This window comes from Panthera uncia (assembly GCF_023721935.1).
Source record: "Panthera uncia isolate 11264 chromosome C1 unlocalized genomic scaffold, Puncia_PCG_1.0 HiC_scaffold_4, whole genome shotgun sequence".
In the NCBI taxonomy this organism is placed as follows: Eukaryota; Metazoa; Chordata; class Mammalia; order Carnivora; family Felidae; genus Panthera; species Panthera uncia.
In genome coordinates, this window is record NW_026057585.1 from 78,197,759 (window position 1) to 78,225,204 (window position 27,446).

Below are 27,446 nucleotides of genomic sequence, written 5' to 3' on the forward strand. Positions count from 1 at the left end.
AAAGAGTTCACTAACTTAAGCCTATTCCCAAATTTATACTGCTAGAACAAACCTGTACTCCGCTGAGGTTCCAAAATGAAATCAGTAAGCTTGGGTGTGTGAAATCGGTAAGATTTTAGTTCTCAAGTTTAATTGGCCCAGAACAAGGTAGAGTAGATAGTAGATACACGTAATTTATGCTTTTGAACCAGAGAACGGAGAACAGCTGTTCTTTCAGGGCAAGGATACCCGGAGGCAGCTCTTGGGAGTAATCAACAAAGAAAAGGGTCCTCTAACATCTCTCCCCAGGAGCTGATAGGGCCGTGGCTTATCAGGGAAAACTGCTCTGGCGAACCCATTCAAATTTCTCACAGCAAATCACAGTGGCCTGCAGCCAACTCCTTTTCTGCTCATTGGCCAACTGGAAACTTCAGCCCCTCCATGCCGCCCTCCTCTCATCCGGAAGCCAATCGGAAAGATTAGCGTTCCGTAACTTTGTGTCATCAAGTACCGTACTTGCAATTGGCTATTGGAGCTACAGATCGAGAAGTAGGCGGGGCCAAGCCAGCTGGCCTATATAAGAGGAGGACAAAGGCGGCGCGCCGCCTGTGTCATCCGCCATCTTGTGCGAAGCAAGGTGGCCTCCACGTTCCCAGAGCGTCTTCTCCGCTTCTGCCTCGACCGCCCCTTGATTACAGACATGTCTCGGGATCGGTTCCGGAGCCGTGGCGGTGGCGGTGGCGGCTTCCACCGGCGCGGAGGAGGCGGCGGCCGCGGCGGCCTCCACGACTTCCGCTCCCCGCCGCCCGGCATGGGCCTCAATCAGAACCGCGGACCCATGGGGCCCGGCCCGGGCCAGGGTGGCCCCAAGCCCCCAATCCCACCACCGCCTCCGCACCAGCAACAGCAGCAGCCACCACCGCAGCAGCCGCCACCACAGCAGCCGCCGCCACTTCAGCCACCGCCGCATCAGCCGCCGCATCAGCAGCCGCCGCCGCCGCCACAGGACTCGTCCAAGCCCGTCGTTCCTCAGGGACCCGGCCCGGCTCCCGGAGTGGGCAGCGCTCCGCCGGCCTCCGGCTCGGCACCGCCCGCCACTCCCCCGACCTCTGGGGCCCCCACGGGCCCAGGCCCCACCCCGACCCCGCCGCCCGCTGTCACCTCGGCGCCCCCCGGGGCGCCCCCGCCCGCGCCGCCGAGCAGCGGTGTCCCCACCACCCCACCTCAGGCCGGGGGCCCCCCGCCTCCACCCACAGGGGGCCCGGGGCCCGGTCCTAAGCAGGGCCCAGGACCCGGAGGCCCGAAAGGCGGCAAAATGCCAGGCGGGCCGAAGCCCGGCGGCGGCCCGGGCCTAAGTACTCCTGGCGGCCACCCCAAGCCGCCACATCGAGGCGGCGGGGAGCCCCGAGGAGGCCGGCAGCACCACCCACCCTACCACCAGCAGCACCACCAGGGGCCCCCACCCGGCGGGCCTGGTGGCCGCAGCGAGGAGAAGATCTCCGACTCGGAGGTGAGTGTCTCCCGGAGGTACGCGTCGGTTTCCCTAAGATGGCGGCGGCCCCCTCCTCCTTCCTTTCCCGGCCTCCATTTTGTCGGAGACCGGAAAGAGCGCGTGCGCGCGGGCGGCCGAGGGCGGGGCCGCTGCCGGAGTAGGGGGCGGACGGCGTGGGGCCTCTAAGAGGCCCGAGGGAGGCTGGCCTGGGGAGGCAGGCGATGACAAGCTGCCCTGGGCCATGTTAAAGCTAGCGGGTCCTGGGAACCAGACTAGAGCGTGCTGTGTAGGGTTGGAGAGATCTGGGAACTTCCGGCCTTACCGGAGCAGGCACAAGTCCTGTGGGTGACAGCAGGGTTTTGGTCATTTTTTTCATGTAATACTTGATTTGACTTAACGTCTGCTACGATATAGATTTGTTAGCGACACTAAGCATATACAGCTGACGAGGTTGCTCATGTAGAGTCGAGTCTAGAGAGGGCTGTAGGTCTATTCTCGAGTGTTCTGGATGGTTTGGGCTGTTTGTTCGGATAGTTAACTGCATTGGAAATCCGCAAATAAGTGAAATTTTGTTTTGATTTTAAACGGCATTGAAGAATAACTCCGTTGGTGGTGTTACCCAGGCTGGGAAAAGCGAACATTGTTACTGAATTTTCCTAGTTGATGAGGTGACTGGTGTCTGAAAAATTTCCTTTCTTTTTCATTAGGGGTTTAAAGCCAACTTGTCTCTCTTGAGGAGGCCTGGAGAGAAAACTTACACTCAGCGTTGTCGGTTATTTGTTGGGAATCTACCTGCTGATATCACAGAGGATGAATTCAAAAGACTATTTGCTAAATATGGAGAACCAGGAGAAGTTTTTATCAACAAAGGCAAAGGATTTGGATTTATTAAACTTGTGAGTTTTTTTTAATTTAATGTGGATTTAGAAGAGTGTTTTCATTTTTTGCTACTGCAGACGCTAGTGTTCAAACCAACAGCAATAAGTTGGTTTTTAAATTTTTCACCTTTTTTACAAACAAGATGCCACTTACATGGCGAATAATTGTCGGTACCTAAGAAAAGAGGAGAGTGGGTGGATAAGACATTTAACTACCTACTCTGAGTGGTGTCTGGGAGGGCTGCTTGAACTGAGCCTGAGGAAGAATAGGAGTGGGAGTTAAGCTTTTAACAGTTTCAGAGTGGACATTAGCCAATAGGAGGTTATTAACATGAGCATGTCTGATAACTTTCAGGAATCTAGAGCACTGGCTGAAATTGCCAAAGCTGAACTTGATGATACACCGATGAGAGGTAGACAGCTTCGGGTTCGCTTTGCCACACATGCTGCCGCCCTTTCTGTTCGAAACCTTTCACCTTATGTTTCCAATGAACTGTTGGAAGAAGCTTTTAGCCAGTTTGGTCCTATTGAAAGGGCTGTTGTAATTGTGGATGATCGCGGGAGATCTACAGGGAAAGGCATTGTTGAGTTTGCTTCCAAACCAGCAGCAAGGAAAGCATTTGAAAGATGCAGTGAAGGTGTTTTCTTACTAACAACGTAAGTTCTTGTGCTTATCCTAATTTTTATTTATTAACTTGGATGAGGAAGTTGAAACGAAGTTAAGACGGAACCATTTTTGTTATTAGAACTCCTCGTCCAGTCATTGTGGAACCACTTGAACAATTAGATGATGAAGATGGCCTTCCTGAAAAACTTGCACAGAAGAATCCAATGTATCAAAAGTAAGATTGATTTAAATTTTGAGCATTTTTCTTATTTAAGTCCAAACAATTTGCAGTAACTTTTCACTTTTGCCTAGAAAATGCAAAATTCTTCAAATGCATATATGCTTGATAGAACTCTAAGGCTCAGGAAGTTTAGAGGTTTTGAAGCAGAGATCTTCAAATGCCTAGTATTCATTGTTGAGATAGGCATAGTTTACATGGAATTTTGTTTTGTCTTTAGAACAGTTGTGTGAATAGGTATTTTCCTTTTTAAGAATGGAAAAAAAACTCCTTGATTAGGCATTTGGTTAGAGGAAACAGAATTAGGAAATGAGGAAGGTAGGATTGCTTTTCAGTGCCCATTATTTTCTGTTACCATACAATTCTGGGACATGTATTACTTTTTTACATAAAGGTTTAAAAATTTTTAAATTTTTACTCATTTTTGAGAGGGTGGGGAGGGGCAGAGAGAGAGGGAGACACGGGATCTGAAGCAGGCTCCAGGCTCTGAGCTGTCAGCACAAACTGCAAGATAACAACCTGAAGTGAAGTTGGACGCTTAACTGACTGAGCCACTCAGGCGACCCAAAGATTTTATTTTATTTTTTTTTTAATTTTTTTTCAACGTTTTTTATTTATTGTTGGGACAGAGAGAGACAGAGCATGAACGGGGGAGGGGCAGAGAGAGAGGGAGACACAGAATCGGAAACAGGCTCCAGGCTCCGAGCCATCAGCCCAGAGCCTGATGCCGGGCTCGAACTCACGGACCGCGAGATCGTGACCTGGCTGAAGTCGGACGCTTAACCGACTGCGCCACCCAGGCGCCCCCCAAAGATTTTATTTTTAAGTAATCTCTACACCCAATACGGGGCTCAAATTCATAAGGCTCAAATGCACAACCGCAAAATCAAGAGTCATGTGCTTCTGACTGAGCCAGCCAGGCATCTTGGGACATGTATTATTTTTGATGTAAAGCTATTTTTTAAAATTTATTTATTTTGAGAAAGAATGCAAGTGGGGAGGAGCAGAAAGAGAGAACCCAAGCAGTCTCCATGTTGTCATGATGTGCAGAGCCCAACTCAGGGCTTGATCTCATGACACTGAGATGACCTGAGCCAAAACCAGAAGTTGGACGATTAACCGGCTGAGCCACCCTGGCGCCCCTGCCATCCCCTGCCTTTGGGTATTTCTTAGAGTCGATAGGCCAGGGGCAAAATCAGTGTTTTTAGGGTAATTGAGTAGTCTTTCTTATGTGCATCCACAAATCGGTTCATGTTGAAATATTGTCAGGGAGAGAGAAACCCCTCCTCGTTTTGCCCAGCATGGCACATTTGAGTATGAATATTCTCAGCGATGGAAGTCCCTGGATGAAATGGAGAAACAGCAAAGGGAGCAAGTTGAAAAAAACATGAAAGATGCAAAGGACAAATTGGAAAGTGAAATGGAAGATGCTTATCACGAACATCAGGCAAATCTTTTGCGTCAAGGTAAAAAAAAAAAAAAAAGATCCTGTTGTGTAAATTTCACTGATAGGCTGAATTGCTTTTTGAACTTTTTAGAACCCCACTAATGTGAATTCACAACAAAATTTTCTAATGTTTAGATCTGATGAGACGCCAGGAAGAATTAAGACGCATGGAAGAACTTCATAATCAAGAAATGCAGAAACGTAAAGAAATGCAGCTAAGGTAAAATTTTGTTAAACTAAATTAAGCCTTTTCTTCTGCATAAACATTTAGAGGAAAAGATACACCTAAGTCTTGCAGGTGAGTGTGGCATACAGAGGTTAAATACGGACATATGTCAGTGTTGGTTTGACACTAAATCGGAGTAGAGTGTAAGGTTTTCATTTAGGACACCAATTTTCTTTGCCAGAATGCTTCTAGGTCTGTTCTAGACTCTCTTTAGGCTTTCCTGTGTGTTTGCTCTAATCTAGACTTTGTAATTCTTTTTTAATGTTTATTTTTGAGAGAGAGGGTGAGCGAGCTAGGGAGGCGGCAGAGGGAGGGAGACAGAATCCAGAGTGGGCTTTCTACTCAGAAGAGTGCCTGGCTCAAACCCATGAACTGCCATGAACTTGGAGAAGCCGAAGTCAGGTGACTAATCGGCTAAACCACCCAGGTGTTCCTCTAACCTAGACTTTGTAAAGCTCTGAGGCAGACCACTAGCTTTTTCCAAGTTGACTTATTTATTTTAAAGTTCATTAATTTTGAGATAGCATAGCATGGGAGAGCACAGGTAGGGAGGGGCAGAGAGAATCTCAAGCAGGCTCTAACTCACAAACTGAGATCATGACCTGAGCTGAAGTCACATGCCCAACTGACAGAGCCACCCAGGCACCCCTTCAAATTAACTTTTAAAAGATGTGGGTGACCGTTCATGTGCTTGATGAATATTTCCAGGCAAGAAGAAGAACGACGTAGAAGGGAAGAAGAGATGATGATTCGTCAACGTGAAATGGAAGAACAAATGAGACGCCAAAGAGAGGAAAGTTATAGCCGGATGGGCTACATGGATCCAGTAAGTAAAATTCTATTGCAGTCTAGTTGGAGTTGTCTACAAAACTTGTAGGTACCAAAAATATGAAGTCTTACTAAGTTAAATATAACATTTCACTTTATAGTTTTTGTTTTTACAAGTGTATTATGATACGCTTTGAGTTTTATCTTCTTGGCTGGGCCTAAAGATTTCATTGGTTAGGAAGAAGCTTTATCGGTTTTTGGATAATTGAATTTCAACAAGTGGTTTCAGGATACTGATTTTAAAAATAGTCTTCATCTTTGAGTTTTGGAGATTTTTTTTTGTCTAAGAATTCTTGGTATGGACATATGAAAGGGATTTTTTTCTTTCAGAGAGAAAGAGACATGAGAATGGGTGGAGGAGGAGCAATGAACATGGGAGGTAAGCATGAAAATAATATTAGCAGTACCATTCAAGAGCTGTATTCTGGTTGAGTTGTAACCAGCATTTTTGTTTCCTAGATCCCTATGGTTCAGGAGGCCAGAAATTTCCACCTCTAGGTGGTGGTGGTGGCATAGGTTATGAAGCTAATCCTGGAGTTCCACCAGCAACCATGAGTGGTTCCATGATGGGAAGCGACATGGTAATGTATCCTGTGTGACGTAGTACAAAGGAAATTCTCATTTTTCACAACTTACGTGTGTGTGTTTTGTTTTCTGTTTTTTTTTTTCTTTTGTTTTGTTTTTTTAAGTAGGTAACTGAACCTCTTTTTAGTTCCCGTATCATGTAAATCATAATATTGAGGAAAACTTTGGCAACATAGAAGAACTCAGTATGCGGTAACCTAAACAGAAACGGTTGCCAACAAGAAGTCAATGCTGTCAGTAGTATGTTGGAGTTCTCTTCGGCAATAAGTAGACATAGGTGCTTTCCATTATATTGCTTGTGTACTTTTGCACTCTAGCACATGGCAAATCCAAATTCTAAATGTTAGATGATGTACCTGATTATTCTACATCCACGTGAGAGTAATCAAATGGCAAACTGTCATTCATTAAGCTGATATTTGCCATAAGTATGAATCAGACTTGCAGTTTATAGTTTTAGGCATGTTTTAGTGATGTGTAGGACTTTGACCTATATTTGGTGTGGTTTCTACCCATGAGAAGGGAGTTGTTTACTGTTTTGACTCGTCGTTTCCCACTTGTTGGGCCTGTCAATAGGTGCACCTTCTAAAACACTGACATCTCTATATTGCTACAGGATAGCAACAATCCATGACCATTTTAAGCATACTAGTTGTGTGCATTTGATCTGAACCTTCTTGATGCTTTCATATTTTAACTGTACAGGTAGTCTGTCAGGATGCTTTAGAAACAACCAAGTGAATTGGTCTGAGTGGCTGTGTTAGGGCTTTACAAATCCATAGGAAATTTGAATATTGGATTTAGAGGTGGGTTTAGAGAAGTATGCATTTTCATAACTGAGTTGAATATGATTGGTTCACCTACAGGCTTTTGGCAAAGGAGAGGGAAGCTGCAACACATAGCTCTTTAGGTTTATTTTACAAATAGGAATGTAAGGATTTATTATGGGGTCTAATCCATTTAAAGCCTACTTGAGGTTTTTTGAGAATTAGAATCATAAATAGCTGGTTGGGTAAATGTAGTGTTGTTTTCTTCAAAATGAATTTAAAAAATAACGTGGGTAACATTTTGGTTTATACGCTTCCTAAAAGGCAGATTGTAGGTCTGTATCAAATTTGTAAAATATAATTTGGCATGATGTTCCCACAATTGAGATTTTTTCTGTCTCCTGTAACAGGTAGGGTTCTAAGATGTAATAACATAACCGTGAAACCCCCAAATTTTCTCATGGCTTTTGAGAAACACCGTACAATGCGTTAAAACCCTGACATTTTTAGGTTTTTGAGAAATAGTTTAAAGAATTGAGATTTAGTTTAAGTAGTCCTATAGTATATAGTAGAAAACATGTTTGAACTATGTATAGGAAGTTAAACACTGCTTTTTTCCCCTCCCTTTTGGAGTGATGTTTTCTGTAACTGATTTATTTTGAATAGAATTTGTAAGGCTTTTGTGCTTTGCATATCAATAGGATTTTTCTGTTTGGGAACATAGGTTTCTAAGATTAAAGTACTTAAAACTAGATGGAATTACGAAGTCCTGCTTTACTGCAGTCACTTAAGCTTGGTGTTAAGCTGTTGGGGAGATCCCCAAAACATGGAATCATAGCTAAGTGTCCGTAGACTGTCAAAGACCCGAAGGAAAAGCTGGGCTGGTGTGGGGGTGGGCTGTATATTTAGTCAATTTGCAACTATACTACTGTGAACATAATTGTCTCTGCTTATTTAGTGATGGTTCTGAAGGTGGTATACCTGTGAGAATATGGCAACACTTTTAATGAAGTTACTGTGCCGGTTAAGTGACTAAATCTGTTAGTCTTTTATGCTTTTTCTTTTTGTAGTCTGGTAGCATTTTATTAAAACTTTGAACGTTTTAAGATTCTGCAACTTAGCAGATGTGTCTTAAGATCTTGAAAAGCACAAGGTTTCTTATGCAGCTCATGCCACTAACTGGTGAGTAGGTCTTTGTCACTTCATTGAGTGAATTGAATCTGTCTGGTTGGGCTTGTTAGGCTTACTTGGAAATTAAATTTCCTGTTCAGACCTTGAAAGTGAGAAGTTTGCAAGCTTTTGCAGTGGGTTAATCTGATGTGAAATTTCTTAAAACTCATTTTGGAATGGGTTTTCACATCTGCACTAATTCTTAAATTTTTTAGCACTACAGGGAAGACCTATTCTTTGAAACAGGTGTATGAGAATGGCTCAAGTGGGAACATACCACAAGGCATGTATTATCGTAAACTAATTTTCAAATTACCCTTTTTTCCTTTCTATGTTCCCGGTACCTGTGGATCGACTCATTGGTGATTGTATCGACGAACGTTGACTACGGAACCTTCTAAAATATTTACTTAACACACATGGACATCAACTACATATAATGAACTGTTAATTACTGTTCCAATAGCGTACTGAGCGCTTTGGGCAGGGAGGTGCGGGACCTGTGGGTGGACAGGGTCCTAGAGGAATGGGGCCTGGAACTCCAGCAGGATATGGTAGAGGGAGAGAAGAGTATGAAGGCCCAAACAAAAAGCCCCGATTTTAGATGTGATATCTAGGTTTTCATTCCAGTTTGTTTTTGTCTTTTCTTGTTTAGATACCAATCTTTTAAATTCTTGCATTTTAGTAAGAAAGCTACCTTTTTATGGATGTTAGCAGTTTATTGACCTAATATTTGTAAATGGTCTGTTTGGGCAGGTAAAATTATGTAATGCAGTGTTTCAAACAGGGGAATTCTTTTTCCTTTTTATTTCCTTTTTTTTTTTTTTTTAACTGTATAATGTCCCTCAAGTTATGGCAGTGTACCTTGTGCCACTGAATTTCCAAAGTGTACCAATTTTTTTTTTACTGTGCTTCAAATAAATAGAAAAAATAGTTATAATATTGATCTTCAACTTTGCCATTCATGCTTCTATGCACATTAGGCTAGGTATTCCACTTCGAAAGCATGAGCGTGTCTAGGCCTTTGAATGGCATATGCCATTTCTGGGAAATGTATCTGTAGGCTAAGCATTGCTTTCTACAAATAAGTACCCCCCCCCCTTGTTTTAAAAAGAAGAAATGCATATTGAAGTAGTTTCATGATTTGTTTGGCATTATAGGAAGCAAGCTGGTGCTAAGTATTTTTAAATGGTTATGTAAGCAAGCTGAACTGTAACTCTTCCTTCAGGAATGTGTATTAAGATTATGGAATGGGTGAAAGACTTGGTAGGGGGAGAAAGTGGGTATGACTAAATGGATCTTTATGGCCCTATGATCTATCCTTTCCTTGAAAGTTTCTGAAGAAAAAAGTGGAAAGATCATTTTGTTGCATTCCTCCATTCTTGTTTTTAAAAGAACAAGTCCCAAGCCCTACAAATGGCTTGTATTGAACTTTCATATTTGAATTAAAGATTGTTAAACATGAAGCCTTTTCATGTATTACTTCAAGCGATTTATGAAGATGGGGTTTAGTGTGAAAAATTCAACTTGCAAGTAAGAAGCGTAGTAACCATGAAGTAGGTTTAGCTACGTATACATTTGTACTCTGTAACTTTTACATCTCCTTGTGCTACTTCTGGTGGACAAAATCTGTAGGGCTATGAAAACTTGTTCTCTTTTCTAAGAACTAGTGGTGACTGTTAATGACCAGTAGCGTTGTAGATCACGATTCTTACTGTAAACTATTTGTTAACCTGCTTTTCTATAGTTTACTTTTGATGTAGCACTAAATCTGGAGAGAGTTGCTCATGCTACACAGTACAAATACCCCTTTCTCCCACCATAAAGTTTTGGAGTGTTTCGATGGTGTTGTCAGCTGATTGTCAACTTCATTGAATCTCCTTCCATTAGGATAAGACATTCTGACTTAACATTAAAGTAGATTGTTATTGTTGTCTGATAGTACGATGGGAACCTGTTTTCCCAGCGTATGTATGTTAGCAGAGGAACAGCTTCCTAAAAGTAGGTAAAGTAATTGAATGGTTTGGCTTTGTTCTTAGTTCCATTCAAATTTGTACATTACAGAACTCTTACTATGGAATGTGTCTTCCTCCTTTTCACCTCTGTTCTTGGTGCTAATTGGCAAAAGTAAAATTCTAAATCAAATCTTCGTTAAATGCTGAAGTTTAGTATTGTGCCTGAGTACAAAGGGAAACCTCTTGTTGAAACCCTGAGCACTTTCTGCATAGGAAACTGGATAATACTGAAAGTAAAACACTAGTGGAGTATAAAGGCATGTCACTCAATTCTGGTTGTGTGACTTGACAGGTACATGGTGTGCTAATTAAGGAAGAGAATCTCCTTAGAATATGTTTATTATTTCTTCCCCAAGACACTTGGAAGTCGGTAGTAGTTTCACCATAATTCTATCCATGAGGAAGTTTTGTCCCAAGTCATTAATTGGTGATATGTATGAGGTTTTCTGTATGGAAACAAGGGTCTGGATTTGAAAGGAATCCATTACAATTTGATTGAATTGTGTGGTAGGGACTCCACTAATGATAAATTAAGGGGTGTTCATGGGACACCCACAGAGGGTGAACGTGAATGTGTGTGGGCGGGGGCTGGTGGGGAAGTGGGAAAATCTGCCTATAAAATTAATGTTTCAGTTTATTTTTCAGATTACATGCCTTTCTTTATAAGGGATGCTGGCACAGACCCCTAAAATAAGCTTTTGTTAGTACTGTACCTTTGAAGAGTGGTGAAGGATGCTAATGGATAATCTCCTGAAAGTTGTGGTTTTGCTAGCCTTACTGTGGGCTGTAGAATTGCTAAACGTTGTTTAGCAAATAATGTTGCTTAGTTTCCACTAAGTTTTGCCTTTTCCTCACTGAAACAGCAGTGTACCAAGGGTTGTAAGCTACTCAAAGAGACTTTCAATAAGTCTTGGAATGCATATGGTAGTTTTTAGCTTAATGTGAATTTAAATCCTCTTAAAAAGGAGTTTCCTAAAAGCTGATATGAAATGGGTGGGAAAGGGAATGTAGTACTTTTGAAGTATTTCAGCCATTTTTCTTATTTAAAGAAACCAGCTGCCCCCATTTCCTCTTCTCCACTTTCTCTCGTAATTTTAAGAGGAACACTGATCATTTTAAGCTTATTACTCCTAATCTTTAAACTGCATTCTCTACGAGATCCCAGTGTATTCAATAGGTACCTTATAAGATTAACTGAATGGCTCACATTATTTAGTGAAACCATAATCCTCTGCTTAGAACACTAATTAAAACTCCTAAGAAGTCCTATAAACCCCACCACTCTTTATATAGATGTATTATACCACTAATACAAACAGATAATAATTTGGGAAATTGTAACGTTACGCCTGTGCAATTTTTATAAGTGGCATATTATGGCAGACAAAAATTTAGAGACTTGGCTTTTCTCGGGCAAGCCACTACGTTGTGGCGGGATGTTTTCTGGTGTTCTTGGACTGCAATTGTGCACTATTAAAGTAGTGGCCTGCTACATAACTGCATTTAGCCAGCATTTCTGCAGTGCGTAACTGTGAGGAACGTAGTACCGCAAATGGCAATGGACATTAGGACCCGGATGTAGTATTCCTGCTTGCTCCAAGATTCTCATTGCCGACTGCATACAGGTAGGTAACAAGCAATATAATCTAACTTGGTGACTTGCTATGTACTTTTATTCCGTGGGCATTCTGACATCACACTTCTGACCATGAAATTACAGTGCAGCACCTAACACTTGGATGGTAAAGCTAGCTGCTTTCAAAACTGCGTGGGTTTGGGTTTCAAGCTGTAATTTGTCAGGCAGAAATCAGTGCTGTTGCAGTTCTCAGATAAAAAGTGCAAACTTGATTCTTTGGTACATCTGATGCAGTTGTGTGGTTTCCTTTAGTTGCATTGTAACTGAAGAGAACGTGGAACACGTCAGTGGTGTGGGGGAGAGGGAATCAAACCATACTTGGAAAGTAGAGTGCTTTTAGCATCTTGACATGGACTGTATAGCATGTGATACTGAGTCTCTGTTGTAGCAAACTGACCTGCCCATAGGTCAGCAATATCCATTTCAGAATGCAATCTTGGTAATCATTCTGCAGGTTGGAGTGAATTAAGACTAAAAAGTACAGTGGTTTTTTTTTTTGTTTGTTTGTTTTTTGTTTTTTTTGTAATGTGACTTAAATTTTTTTTTTAATGGGCTTCATGGGAATACCTTTGTTACTAACGTGGGCTTAGATGGGAATCTAATGTGAATAGTTCCAAGTTATGTGACTTGTCTAAATATGTCTATGCTCTAAACCTGGGGGAAAGTGGTGTGGCATGTTGACTTGCCTGCAGTTGAATACACGTTGGGAATCATTTCCCAATCCTAAGACTTCTTCGTCGTATTCTGTAGGATGACTGCAAATGTTCAGAGTAGATTTTTGAATTTGGTTCCCTTAGCTTTAGGGATGTGATGTTATAATCCAAAATGCTTACCAAAAATAAAAAAATAAAAAGTCTTCAAAAGCAGCTTTGGTTGCTTAGGACTTCAGCTTTGTAAGCTTTGCATCGACTGTTGTTCCAGACCTCAATTCAACTTAACTTTGGTCTCCGAGCTGGTTTTTAGCTAGCATGCATGGAAACAGCTTTCACGTATAATGCTTTCTGCTCTGTAACTGGAAGTTTGGTTTACTTTGCACAAATGCCGGTGAAAACTCTTCGTGACTATGAGAATTTTCTTCCATTGTATCAAGAAAAATGGCTTGCTCTTTGGCAAGCAATTCACAAGGTGGGGACAAATTTGTACTTTAATACGTAGTCTATTCAAACAAATACCTTGACTCTCCTGTTAGGTGAAAAAGCAAATGGTGACTAGTTTAGCTCTTTGTTAATAATACAATGCAGTTCAAACATAATGCTCAATATTAGTGACAATAGTGTCGCTAAATTGACATACAACCCCGATGGGATTTTCCTGTGGCATAATCCATTAAATCGGTGGCCAACGCTTGCTACCGTGATTTAGTGATTCAAGTGTTTAGAAATAAAAGCTCAGGTTCATTTCTTAACAGTCAATAACAATTTTGAGAGAACGTACTTGTTATAATATATGGACTTGAGGAACATCATTGGGGTGGGGGGTTAATTTTGCTTCATTTCTGCTTATTTCAAGATGAGTAGGCTTTTGCACTTTGAAATGAGAAACCTGTGACTTAAGTCAATTCTAAACTAGTTTCGATTTGTATGTAGCTATAATTTGTGAATCTTAGTGTAGAGGATCTTAAAATCACTCACTCAAAAAGCTGGGAATAAATGGGCTTCAGTAACACCACTATACCGAGGTGCTTGCATTGTATTTCATAGTGTTTCCTTGTTGCAAACCAGAATTCTTTTTAATGAGAATGGTCTAAAGTTCAGAGGTGTGATGCCAGAATGCATTTTCGTACTGTTAGGCCCTTGGAACAGATACCGGTGCTTTCTGAAAGATGAAAGAAATGGAATGGGTGCTCTTCACACAAGGTTGCAAAACCTACCAAGAATGTATAATAGTCTCATTTTTCCCCAAGAAAGAGATGCGTGTGACTAGTTTTGGACTTTTAACCTTAATGGGGGTTGCATGTCTCCTATTGTTAATCATTGTCAGCTGCAGTGACATGATCAACAGTCCTGCATTTTTATTGCCTTTCCCTTAATGATTTTGGACAGGTTTGAGAGAGCCAGGATGCTTGTTCTGGGCCTTTATTTGGTTTTGGCTTTAGCTGATAATGTTTCAGTGTCTGTCAGCTAGTGCAGTTCTCAAATGGCTGCCTATTAGGGAAAGAATTCTGAGGATTTGACTGCTCCTAATCATCTGTCATTGCTGCTAGATAATGATTGGCAATTTTTAAGACTCAACTGTGGAACTCTCACAGTTGTACACCATCAACCATAAAAATGTTGCTTTTGAACACCAGTGCTGAAAAGATTTTATTTGGAGGGTGAGAAGGGGGCTGGATGCAGAGTACTAGGATAATCTGGAGGATGGGGTTGAGAATGCAAAACGATATAGTATCCCTTATGGATGGTACATGTGCAACAGGGAACTCTTATTTTTTATACCCTTGGCAGTAACTGATAATCAGGGAGGAAGAAAAACCTGGAACTTGAATTAAGGCTGATCTTTCTGGTTTTTGTGCACTGCGGCCCTACCAGGCATATATATAGTGAAGGTGAATGTCTTCTCCCTCAGAAAAATGCAGGTTCCTTGCTGTCCCGAATAAGGCATAGCTTTTCTGCCCCAACTTAAAACTCAGTGAGGACTTGGAGGGAAAGAACGAGGCAAATACATAGGATTGCAGGATAACAGCTGCAGTGTTGTGTACTGTGGAGTGGGGAGGGCACTCTTCTTGGAGGACTCCTGCTGAAGGTGGTCAGTCCACCTGAGAATGGAAGACATACTTGAATGGGGGGCAGGGTATGTGCTTTTATATGAAAAGAGAGCTGATGTTAAAACTCATTTGGTAAGGTAAACGTTGTCACATACCTTCACATAAGGGATAGTATATTTTGGGTTGCAGTCAAACTGGATTGTGCTCAGACTGGTGAAAATAGCAGTTAGGCTTTTGTATTTCAATTAAGATACAATTTTTATTTGAATTCAGCTGTCTACTTTATTACTTTACATAAGAATAATTTTAGATTTTTTCCCCCCATCAAGTTTCTTCCTGTTGTTTTTTTATTCCGTAACTTGCCCCCAATCTTTTGTCTCTGGAATTTACTCTTTAAATTTTGAAGTTAACTAGCATTTTCAAAACCTTTATACCCTTGTCTTTTATATTAACTTTCTTTTATTATTCTTTAGGTAAGAATGATTGATGTTGGCTGATATTGGAGTACTCATTCACTTCAAGTAAGTTTCTTTAGGAGTCCTAACCTGTAGAAGAGTTTGAGTTTGATTTGTAAAAAGGTTAAATAATTTGATTTAGCTATGTGGGGCAAAACATGTTTGATTTTTAAGATGTTTACCTCTCCTAAGATAATGTCCGAGTGTTTTGTTTCTGAAAACAGTTGATTGCATGTGAATGCGAGTGGGAAAGAGAAAGTGGGGAGTATTTTATTATAAAAGTGTCAAACAGTAGGAGAATTGAAAAAAATGGTTGGATCTGTACCTGAAACTAATAGAACTTTGTGTGTCAGTTATACTTTGTTATTAACTTTGTATATTAACATTGTATGTTACTTTTACAACTATAGAAAAAGATACATGGTTATGTAGAGAAAATGGACAAAGAAGGCTTGAATTGGTGGAGAATTGCCATCTTTTTAGTACTCTAAATTCCACTTTTGACCCATTCAGAATGGGTCATTGGTAGAGGAGGAAAAATTCTGAAGTGTTATGTGAAGAAAATTTAGAATGTCACCTTGGTGTGGGCCAGGTCCTTCCTAAGTAAAAACAGCAAAAGAAAATACAAACCACTGATTGGAACCCAGACCTGTACCCCAGAATGTGCCTCTTGTTGATGTGAGAATACAGTGTACATACTAACAATTAATTTAAAAAAATGTAATATGTAATATGCTATATAAATTCTATTTTTAATGATAGGTGGATAAGCTATTAATCTCAAGACGATATCCCACAACATGAGCCAAGAAGGAAAGCCACAACTTGTTAGATTCAGGAAGTGTCTGGGTAAGTGGAATCATTCTTACTTTGTAAACTGCCTTCCGGACAACTCTTGGGTGTTACAAACATGATTATTTATGTGTGAATATTTCATTTTAACTTACTCTGTGTTAAAACTTCCTTGTAGGGAATATGTTTTTATAGTACATATTTATAATCATTTTAACAGCCTTCTTGAGGTTGTAGGTCTTGTTTGTTGGTTTGGCTCAAGCCTCAGGAAAACAGGGACTTCAGTTTTCTGTAAGAGTATGTATGTATATCTACCTTTGTCCATTGAACTATGCAGAGGAGAGTTTGGAAAATTTAAAGTTCCTTGGTTGTTTTTGTATTTTTATTTTAATGTTTGTTTATTTTGAGAGGGTGTGTGCGTGAGCCAGGGAGGGGTAGGGGCAGGAGAGAGAGAATCCCAGGCAGGCTTTGAATTGTCAGCACAGAGCCTGACACGGGCTTGATCTCATGAACCAGGAGATCATGACCTGAGCCAAAATCAAGAGTTGGGTGCTTAACTGAGCCACCCAGGTGCCCCAGAGTTCCCGGTTTTTTAACCACATAGTCATTTGATGGGATCTCCTATAGTTGATCTCATCTGGTTGATGTATTAGAAGGGTTGGCAATTTTGGGGTTTGTGTTTGTTTGGTTTTGTGAGATTTTTTTTTTTTTTTTTTTTTTTTTTTGAGAGCAAGTGTAAGCGGGGGAAAGGCAAAGAGAGACAATATCTTAAGCATGTTCCATGCCCAGTGAGGACTCCCATCTCATGACCATGAAGTCATGACCTGAACTGAAATCAAGAGTCAGATAGATGCTTAAGCGACTGAGCCACCCAGACACCCCCCGGGTTGGCAATTTTAAAGAAAACTCAGCTCAACTCTGCTATTCTACCTGGGAAAGCCATCGTAGATAGTAGGTAAACAAATGGACATGACTGTGTGCCAGTATTTTACAGAAAGGTAGTAGGTGGACAATAGCTTACTGTCTTCTCATCTAATACAAATTGCATAAATAGATAACTAGATAATCACTCAGGTTTAAAGGGCTGTCATAATCGTAGTTTGAAAAGAGAATAATGTAGAAATAGCAATAATTAATTGACTATATCTTAAACCTAGGGAAGGTGCCAATTAATGGAGTATCTTAGATCTTCCTTCCAAGAGTGGTTGCTACTTAAGTTCTAGTGAATGGAAGTAAACTTGAATCAACTAGCTGGTGACAAAGTCTGGTGTTAAAATAATCTGCCTCTTAAAGAATCCTTAATTATATAGGTCATTAAATATTGTTAATACCGCACTCCTTGATTAGTATTGTTTGGTGTTAGGAAGTTTACTTGGTGCGAAATGGTAAATGTTTGAGAACTCTGATTCTTAACATATTTTGGAGTAATTGTTTCTTTTAATTGGCAGGATCAGGTGAACTGTGTCCAGAAAACCAGTGAGGAAGAGGGCAAAGAGGAATGAGCAACCTAATTGTTGTTAATAAAGACATTTTAAAATCAGATTGTGCTTTTATGTGTTTTGGTTTTTGTTTTTAAGTTAGGACCTTTTGTTTCCTAGAATTCTCCTTATATGTCATCACCTTGTTTCTAGGTGATATAAAAAGATGCTCCATATTGTGGGCATAGAACTGGTTATAATTCAGGACTCTTTCTTGGACCTTTTTGGCAGAGCTACTTCAACATTAATTACTGATCAACCTTAACGGCCCTTCCTCACTGTCCTAACTAACCTGATTTTAGCCATCGATAGTTTAAAATTGCCTTCATTCTTTATAGGTTTTATTCCTAAAATTAGCGTATGATGAATACAGCAATTAACTACATGCCCCTCCTTCATTGGGTTTCAGGCATTAATAGCATTTTGTGTCCCACTTTGTATTTTACAAAAGAATCCTCAGATGCTGGTTATTACAGGGTACTCCTGTTAGTTCACAAAGAAGCACAGACAGAATTACAGCTTGCCAAATGACGAGGTTTCCTCTAAGTTGAATTTCATAATGCAGTAGCATATGGACAGGGTCTTTGAATATAGATGTAGGGAAAAGCTTGCTGGAATTGGCTGTAAAATCTGCTTAGTGAAGAACTTTGGAAGTAAGATCTGCCTTTCTCCTTTCACTCTAGTCATTCTTGAAACTTGACAAGATGTTAGTCAAAGGACTCTTTGGCACTAGCTTAAGCATTTGGGATAAGGTGTGTGAGGCCTATGTTTAAAAGGTAATTCTGTTGCTAGGTCTCTGGGCCTCATTTGTATAGTGCAGAATTTCAGAAAGTGCTAGTTTGTTAGCTTGCTGTAAGTAAGCAGAAGAGAAGAAACTTGGAATTCAGAAGTTTGCTCAGTGTTACTTGAAAAAGAAAGCCACAAAGGATTGTTGAAAGTGTAACAGTCCCCCCTCCCATGGGATTTGCTTTGAAAACGCGTGTGGTCAGTACCAGGGATGAGGTCAAGACCTTGTTTTTCTCATACTCCTAGTCCTTGTTTCACTGTGGTTGGCATATGTTTTAGAGGCCAGCCATCCCAAATCCAGAATCTTCTCAGTCCTTTTTTTGGTTCAAGTTTTTATTGCTCCTTTTTGATTGCTACGTTAGGAACCTAATGGATCTCTAGGCAAAAATTAGTACAATGGTTTAGGGGCATAACGGGATCTTAACTACTGAAGTTCAAAGTATTGAGCTATTTGCCCAGCCGTGTTATCTGCCAGGTTACCCAGTTTGCAGTTTGCTTATCAATAAAATGAACATAACTTACTTTGGGCAGTTGGGATAGAAATTGATGGATGTGGTGTTTAGCACAGTCCTGGCTCCAAAGTTGCACATGTTACCTTAAAATGTATTTATTAGTCACCAGGGTTCACAGGCAGCAAGTTAAGAATTCTTCTCCCTGTTTATACAGTGTAATTAGGTATAACCGGCAATTTTAAACTTGATAGCAAAGAATAGAGGAATGTATTCATTTTTGGTAAGCTTTTAGACCATAGAGTCTAAGAGGAAAAAATAGGAATATATCCTTCAGGCTGAAGGGCTTGGGAAGTCCTGGGAGAGGCCTTTTAACTTGGGCAAGTTACTTCATTAAACAGAGATTCTTACTTAATGTTACCAGTTGTATGTGGGTAAATTGGTATTTTTACTATTTGGCCCAATGTTGGGTAGATGTTAAGTGCGGAGACAAGGTGGGAGAAAATAAGCCTGAGAAAGCTTAGAGCTCAAAATGTGACAAAGTCCACATGATTCTGTAGCAAATGATGTGTGAGGCTGTAGTGTCTTGGCCTAAAATGAGTTTCAAACATACTGAAGTCAGAGGAACCCGATATTCCCCAAACTGATTTTATAGATTCAGTGCGGTCCCAGATGACTGATTTTTTAAATTTACTTTTGAAAGAACATGAGCAGGGGAGGGGCAAAGAGAGGGGGAGACAGATTCCAAAGCAGGCTCCACATTGTCAGCGGAGAACCTGATGTGGGACTCGAACTCAAGGTGTTCATTCGTGAGATCATGCCCTGAACTAAAGCCTAGAGTCAGATGCTTAACAGACTGAGCCACCCAGGCGGCTCCCCCAGATGAGTTTTTAAAGTTTATTTTGAGAGAGGGAACACAAGAGGGGGCAGATAGAGAACCCCAAGTAGGCTCCACATTGTCAGTGTAGAGCCCTACTTGGGGCTAGAACCTATGAACCTGTGAGACCATGACCTGAGCTGAAGCCACCCAGATGCCCCTCCCAGATAACTTTGAAATCGATAAGCTGATTGGGGCGCCTTAAGCGTCCGACTTCAGCTCAGGTCACGATCTCGCGGTCCGTGAGTTCGAGCCCTGCATCGGGCTCTGGGCTGATGGCTCAGAGCCTGGAGCCTGCTTCTGATTCTGTGTCTCCCTCTCTCTCTGCCCCTCCCCCGTTCGTGCTCTGTCTCTCTCTGTCTCAAAAATAAAAAATAAACGTTAAAAAAAAAAAGAAATCGATAAGCTGATTGATTCTAAGATTCATATGGAGGTTTACCTCCTACCATGTGCAAAAATTAAAGCAAACTACCCTTAAACTCAGGTATTCTGGTTGCTAATGCTGTATAATAAATTTATCCAAAGGAATTTGGTACTTCGATCAGTTTTGTGAGTCAGGAATTTTAAAAGCGCTTGACTTGGCCATTTTTGTTTGGGATCTCCTGAAAGTGCAGTCAGTTGATGGGCTGTAGTCCTCTAAAATTTCAGCTTCACATTTAAGATGGCTTATTGGTTGACATGGTAGAAGGTGGTTTTTGGCCAAGAGCTTACCTTGGGCTGTTGCCTGGAGTGCCTATTTATGGCTTCAGCATGACCATCTCAGAGTAGTCAGACTTACATGGCAACTGGCTTCCCTCAGAGTAAGAATCCCAAGAAGCCCCCATGAAAGCTGTATGACCTTTGTGACATGGCTTTGTCACTTCCTCCATGCTCTGTCTAAACAGTCACAGCTCAAGCAGATTTAAGGGGAGGGGATCTGTCCCCCCCCACCTCTCACCTCTAATTGGGAGGAGTGTCAGAATTTGCAGGTATGTTTTTTGTTTTTGTGTTTTGACTTTAATTTTTAAGTGCAGATATGTTTTTTTGTTTCCTTATTTTGAGAGACAGCGGAGGAGGGGCAAAGAGAAAAACCCAAGAAGGATCCTCGCTGTCAACGCAGAGCCCGACATAGGGCTCAAACCCATGAACAATGAGATCATGACCTGAGCCAAAACCAAGGGTCAGATGCTCAACCGACTGAGCCACCCAGACAGATAATGTTTTAAGACCACTACTGTCTTGAAATTCATAGGCTAATTAGTTATCTGTTTATTTTTTCATTTATCAGCAATACATTTGATCTTAGCCAAAAGACCAAAAAGTGATCACAAACCAGCAGTGGATTTTGTTGTCTCTTGTGCATATACATATTTAAACAAGTGGAGATACAAAGATATCCTGTCCTCAAGATGCTCTTCTGGTGGGGAGGTCTACATATTTGAGAAGGAAGAGAAACCTACACTTTTACGTAGGTCACAGAAGTTTATTCTAATAATATTCTTCACAACCATTCACTAGTCCTAGACATATGCTGAAGCATGAAAGTAAGAGAATGATCTGTGTAGTGGTAGGCAGTTGGATATTATTTATTTTTAAGTAAGCTCTGTGCCCAACATGGGGCTCAAACTCATGACTCCAAGATCAGGAGTCGCATGCTCCACCAAAAGGCAGCTAGATGCCCCTGACTATTGTTTTAGATGGAGATTTTAACAAACAGTGCGCTTAGCAATCATACACAGAAGGGATAAAAAGGAAGCAGGGTTAGAGGAAAGTTGAAATGTGATGTTACAACAGAGGTCTCAGCCGATCCATGAAGTCTTTTAGAGTTGTCCCAAATTGAGTTAAGGGGGTCGAGCCCTTTTGTCCCGCCAGATATGGTCTGTCTCTAGTGGAGTTGGGGAAAGATGAGCATACACCTGGACGAGGCATCTCCTTCAACTGAGGACAACTCCCAGAGAGGGACTGCAGTTTTGAGCCTGTAGGACGGCTGGGGAAGCAAGTGCCTTAATTCTAAAAGGGCTATCTCGGGGCGCCTGGGTGGCGCAGTCGGTTAAGCGTCCGACTTCAGCCAGGTCACGATCTCGCGGTCCGTGAGTTCGAGCCCCGTGTCAGGCTCTGGGCTGATGGCTCGGAGCCTGGAGCCTGTTTCCGATCCTGTGTCTCCCTCTTTCTCTGCCCCTCCCCCGTTCATGCTCTGTCTCTCTCTGTCCCAAAAAAAAAAATAAAAAAAAAAAACCGTGAAAAAAAAAAAAGGGCTATCTGGTGGCATACCAGAGTCCAAAACATGTTTACCTAAAGCTCAGGGAAGACTACTGGACTGGCAGTATATATATGAGAATCATTAGCATCTAGGTAACAGATGAAGTCATGGGAGTAAATAAAATTGTCCAGGAAGTACATATACGATGAGGAGTGAGGCTCCTGGGTGGCTCAAGTCAGTTGAGCATCAGACTTTTGATTTTGGCTCAGGTCATGATCTCACAGTTTGTGGGTTTGAACCCTGAATTGGGGTCTGTGCAGGTAAGTGTGGAACCTGTTTGGGATTCATTCTCTCCCTCTCTCTCTCTCTCTCTCTCTCTCTCTCTCTCTCTCTTTTTCTCTCTGCCCCTCCTGCCCTCCCTGCTTATGCTCTTGCTCATAAATAAATAAACTTAAAAAAAAAAAAAGAGCCTGAGGGTGCACTTCTGAGAATACTAGGATTTGGGAGTAAGAAGAGTTCATGAGAGATGAGAGAGGATACAATGAAGTGATTTTAGGGGCTCCAGGACAGGAGAGAAGATAAATTATAAAGCAAAGATTTAGAGGCAGAGAAAAGTATTAGAGTCTAGAGTGCAAGTAGATGGCTCACCCTTGGTAGGAGAATTTTTTATTCCTCTGAAACCGGAGGGAGGATTAGGGCATCTGATGTTAACCCTGCTAATGATCCTACTGTTTGCTGTGCTGTGAGTCAAAAGAACCTGTCTTGGGGTGCCTGGCTGGCTCAGTTGGTAGAGCATGCAACTCTTGATTGTGGGGTGGTGAGTTCAAGCCCCATGTTGGGTGCAGAGCTTACCTGAAAAAATGAAAGAACTTTTCTTACTCGGATCCACTGAGTTTCATTTTTAGCACATACGGAAATGCTGGCAAGCTCATGAGCTTGCTTGCTTAGTCATCTTCCTTGGAGTCTTGTTACTCCTTGCCATCCTCTATGAGGTTGGAGTTGTCTTTTGATCATATATAAAGTTCATTTCTTATAGACAACATATTGAATCTTGCCTTTAAAAACTTTTTTTTTAATGTTCATTTTTGAAAGAGAACACAAGGAGGGGTGGGGCGAAGAGAGAGGGGGACACAGAACCTGAAGTAGGCTCCAGGCTCTGAATGTCAGCACAGAGCCTGAGGCAGGGCTTGAACTCACGAACCGTGAGATCATGACCTGAGCTGAAGCCTGACGCTCAACCGACTGAGCCACCCAGGCACCCCTGAATCTTGCCTTTTCATCCAATTTGACGATCTCTGTTTTTTATTTGGAGTCTGCTTTTGACCACATATTTAGTATTATTACCAATATGGATTTAAGTCTCCTACCTTATTCTGTGTTTTCTATTTGTTCTATCTGTTCTATGTTTCCTTTCCCCTCTTTTCCTGCTGTCTTTTGGATGAATTGAATATTTTTAGTATTCCATTTTATTCTTTCTGTTGACTCATTAGTTATTCCTCTGTCTTAGTGGTTGCCTCTTTAACTTATTTTTACCTTCAAATATATGCCACTTCGCATAGAAGTAAGAACCGTAAGGGGTACCTGGGTGACTTAGTCAGTTAAACATCTTGACTTTGGCCTAGGCATGATCTCGCTATTCCCAAATTCGAGTCCCATGTCATGCTTTGTGCTGACAGCTCAGAGCCTGGAGCCTGTTTCGGATTCTGTGCCTCCCTCTCTCTCTGCCCCTCCTCCACTTGCTCTCTCTCTCTCTCTCTCTCTCAAAAATAAACATTAAAAAAAATTTTTTTAATAAAAAAATAGAACCTTAAAACATCTTTTCCCCATCCTTTGTGTTATTGTCATACTTTATTTTTGCTTGTGTTATAACCCCTAGAAATAAGTTATTTTTGCTTAAACACTCAAATATATTTTAAACAAGTTTGAAAATTAGGGAAAATGTCATATATATGCATATATGGCCTTTTCTCAAGAACTAATTCCAGTGTCTTTACTGCTAATGCCACAGTTGTTTAAAAGGTTCCTCTGTTTTGGATAGACAGAACATGAATGTTTCCCTGGCCTGTGTAAGCTCTAGGTTCATTTACAACTCCTTGATTGTTCTTTGTTTTTGTTTTTGTTTTTTTAAGTTTATTTTTGAGACAGAGATGGTGTGAGTGAGAGAGGAGCAGAGAAAGAGGGAGAGAGAGAAACCCAAGCAGGCTCCATGCTGTCAGCACAGAGCCCGGAGTGGGACTTGAACTCACAAAACCATGAGATCATGACCTGAGCCAAAATCAAGAGTCCAACACTTACCTGACTGAGCCACCCAGGTGCCCCCGCAGACAAAGAACAATTACTAAAAAAAAGAACAATCGGGTCACCTGGGTGGCCCATTTGGTTAAGCATCCAACTCTTGGTTTCGGGTTGGGTCATGATCTCACGGTTGGGGAGTTCGAGTTCCATGTCAGGCTCTGCACTGATAGTGGAGCCTGCTTGGGATTCCCTCTCTCCTCCTCTCTGTACCCCTCCTCTGCTCACACTCTATGTGTGTCTCTCAAAATAAAGTCACTAATTAAATATTAAATAATTGTACTTTGATCTTGTGGAGTCTCATTCTATATGTGCACAGTTTGGTGCAAGGATTCAAATGCCAAAGATTTCTAAAGAAGCTTTATACACTGGGTGCCCAGCTGGCTCAGTAGGTAGAGCATGCAATCTTGATCTCCAGGTTGTAAGTTGGAGCGCCATATTGGGTGTACAGATTACTTAAAAATTAAGTTTTAAATGGAGCACCTGGTGACTCAGTCAGTTAAGCATCCGACTCTCAATCTTGGCTCAGGTCATGATCTCATGGCTCATGGGTTTGAGCCCTGCGATGGGCTCTGTGCTGACAGTGCAGAGCCTGCTTGGGATTCTGTCTCTCCCTTTGTCTGCTCCTCTCCCTCTTTGTCTGTCTCTCTCAAAATAAATAAGTAAACTTAAAAAAAATTAAAACTTAAAAAAAAAAGAGGCTTTATATCGATTTCTTTCTCTGCATAGCTCCCTCCATTCTAGTGGTCTGCTCTGCAGATTCCAGCTGCTTCAGCCTCATCAAATGTCCATCTCTTCTCCTCAGTGCAGCAGACTATCGAGCTCTGCTTGCAGCCCTTTTCCTATCCAGCTAATTGGATAATGCCTCCAGGCAGGTAGCTATGACAAGCCCTCACCTCATTTGTTACTTTTTTTTCAGGATCACAGTACTGCATAGCCTGTTTTCCAGTGTGTTATGAACTGGCTTGTATCCCTCCCAAATTCGTGTATTGAAGCCTTATCTAGTACATATCAGAATAGGACTGTATTTGGAGATAGGGCCTTTAAACAGGTATTTAGGGGCACCTGGGTGGCTCAGTCGGTTAAGTGTCTGGCTCTTGGTTTCAGCACAGGTCATGATCTCATGGTTCATGGATTCGAGCCCCGCATCAGGCTCCATGCTGACAGTGTGGAGCCTGCTTGGGATTCTGTCTCCCTCTCTCTGTGCCCCTATCCTGCTCACTCTCTATCTCTCCCTCTCAAAATAAATAAACATTAAAAAAATTATTTTAATACAGAAAATAAACAGGTAATTAAATTAGGTCAAAAGTTTGGGCTCTAAACCAATATGACTGGTGTCCTTATAAGAAGGGGAAGAGATGCAAAGGCTATGCAAGAACACAGTAAAACAATGTCAATGGGCAAGCCAAGAAGGAAGGCCTCAGAAAAAGTCAAACCTGATACCCTGATCTTGGACTTTTGGCCTCCAGACTTATAAGAAAATTAATTTATATTATTTAAGCCATCCAGTCTGATTTTTATTAAGGCAGCCCTAGCAATCGAATGCACAATGTGGGGTGCCTGGGTGGCTCAGTTGGTTAAGCTTCTGATTCTTGATTGAGGCTCAGGTCATGACCTCATGGTTTGTGAGTTTGAGCCCTGAGTTGGGCTCTGTGCTGATGGCATGGAGCCTGCTTGGGATTCTCTATCTCCCTCTCTGCCCTTCCCCTCTCAAAAATAAATAAACACACATTAAAAAAAAAATAATGCATAATGTACAGTGAACAGTTATTCAATATACTTTGCATAGTTTTCTGGTTGTTTTTTTGTTTTCGTTTTGTTTTTTAGGCTTTTTTAAATTTTCTGGTTGTTTACGGAAGGACAAATCTGGTACCAGTCCTGTGTCTGAGCTAGAAGCTGAATCCAACAGATTTGTTTTACCAGAGGACAGAACAAGTTGGAAAAAGTTATAAATATTCATGCAAGTCTCTATTTTACACTGGAAAACATGATGAATATTAAAAAAAACAGCTTTATTAAAGTATTAAAGTTATAACATCTACAATAAGCTTTCTCTCTCTGCCCCTCCACTGCTGGCACACCCATGTGCGCGCTCTCTGTCTCTCAAAAATAATAGGGGTGCCTGGCTGGCTTAGTCGGTTAAGCGTCCTACTTCAGCTCAGGTCATGATGTCACATGAGATTTGAGCCCCACATGGGTCTCTCTGCTGTCAGCACAGAGCCCACTTTGTATTTATTCTCTGTCACCCTCTCTCTCTGCCCCTTCCCCACTTGTTCTCTCTCTCTCTCAGTCTCTCTTTCAAAATAAATGAACTTTAAAATAAATAAATAATTTTAAAATATACATAAAAAAAAAGAAATTCCATTTATTCAAATTGGTAATTCTGGTTTCCTTCTCTCTCTCTCTCTCTCTCTTTCTCTCTTTTTTTTTTTTTCTTATTTGGGGCACCTGGATGGCTCAGTTGGTTAAGTGTCCAACTTTGGCTCAGGTCACGATCTCCCAGTTTGTGGGTTCAAACCCCGTGTTGGGCTCTGTGGTGACAGCTCAAAGCCTGGAGCCTATTTCAAATACTGTCTTCCTCTCTCTGCCCCTCCCCCGCTCATCCTCCATCTCTCTCTCTCTCAAGAATAAATATTAAAATTTTTTTAAGTAAATAAAGTTTATTTATTTATTTTGAGAGAGCAAGAGAGCATGAGTTGGAGGGGGTGGGGCAGAAAGAATCCCAAGCAGGCTCTACACTGGTCAGCACAGAGCCTGACTCCGGACTTGGTCTCATGAATTGTGAGATCATGACCTGAGCCGAAACCAAGAGCTGGTCACTTAACTGACAGACACCCAGGTACACCTCCTATATCTTCTTATTTAAATAGTTTTATAGATTGTTATATTTTGAAATTAGATTTTTAAAAAATTAAATTGCAAGTTTTTCTTTTATAGTTATCATGAAAGAATTCTTGGTTAATAATATTTATTTTTTCTTTTGTACATACCATTTTGTGAAATGTCACTATTTTCCATTTTTTGTTATACAATGCATAATCATCAAAGTTTTATTTCTTGGATTTAGTCATTCTTTATAAAATAGCCAGAAGTTCCCAAGACTTTTAAATTGTCTTCTTTTCCATCCAGTTTATCATTTTGCAACACATTCTTCCTATTCTGTGAACCTAGCAGGTTTTTAAATCTATAGCACAGTTTTATATAAATTTAACACTGTGTATTAATCTTATATACTTGATCTGATTCTTTTTTCTTTTATTCTTTTTTTGTATTTCATTGCTGGGCTCTTGCATCTTTCTGATTGCTGTCCTATGTTGCTTCCTACCGTCTGTGGCCTCCTGACTATTCAGGCTGTTCACCATTCTTTACATCCTCTCAGTACTCATTTTATTTCCTTCTCCTTTGAGCCTAAATTTCCTCTGGATCCACATAGGGTGCCTTAACTTCCACAGGCTGCTTGCACTTCTTCCTTTTCTACTGTTTTCTTTTTCTTCCCTGGACAAACGTGTTCATCCATTTAAAAAATAGCCATCATGGGGGCTCCTGGGTGGCTTAGTCGTTTAAGT

The 27,446-nt window shown here is 41.2% G+C and overlaps 1 protein-coding gene across 3 annotated transcripts; it reads left to right on the forward strand.

Annotated features, from left to right (window-relative positions):
* Positions 1-565: 565 nt before the first annotated feature.
* SFPQ (splicing factor proline and glutamine rich) lies at positions 566-17,357 on the forward strand. Of its 3 annotated transcripts, none has more exons than XM_049618738.1 (13): positions 566-1,489; positions 2,179-2,367; positions 2,705-3,006; positions 3,096-3,191; positions 4,464-4,660; positions 4,777-4,861; positions 5,576-5,693; positions 6,026-6,074; positions 6,155-6,276; positions 8,684-11,857; positions 15,046-15,093; positions 15,790-15,876; positions 16,550-17,357. In XM_049618738.1, the coding sequence occupies exons 1-10, from the start codon at positions 680-682 to the stop codon at positions 8,819-8,821; spliced, it is 2,106 nt and encodes a 701-aa protein (XP_049474695.1). In that variant the 5' UTR covers positions 566-679; the 3' UTR covers positions 8,822-11,857; positions 15,046-15,093; positions 15,790-15,876; positions 16,550-17,357. The 3 variants fall into 3 exon arrangements, with proteins under 3 accessions (XP_049474695.1, XP_049474694.1, XP_049474696.1); XM_049618737.1 differs by having other exon boundaries at positions 17,268-17,357; XM_049618739.1 differs by lacking the exon at positions 8,684-11,857 and having other exon boundaries at positions 17,268-17,357.
* The last annotated feature ends 10,089 nt before the right edge of the window (positions 17,358-27,446 follow it).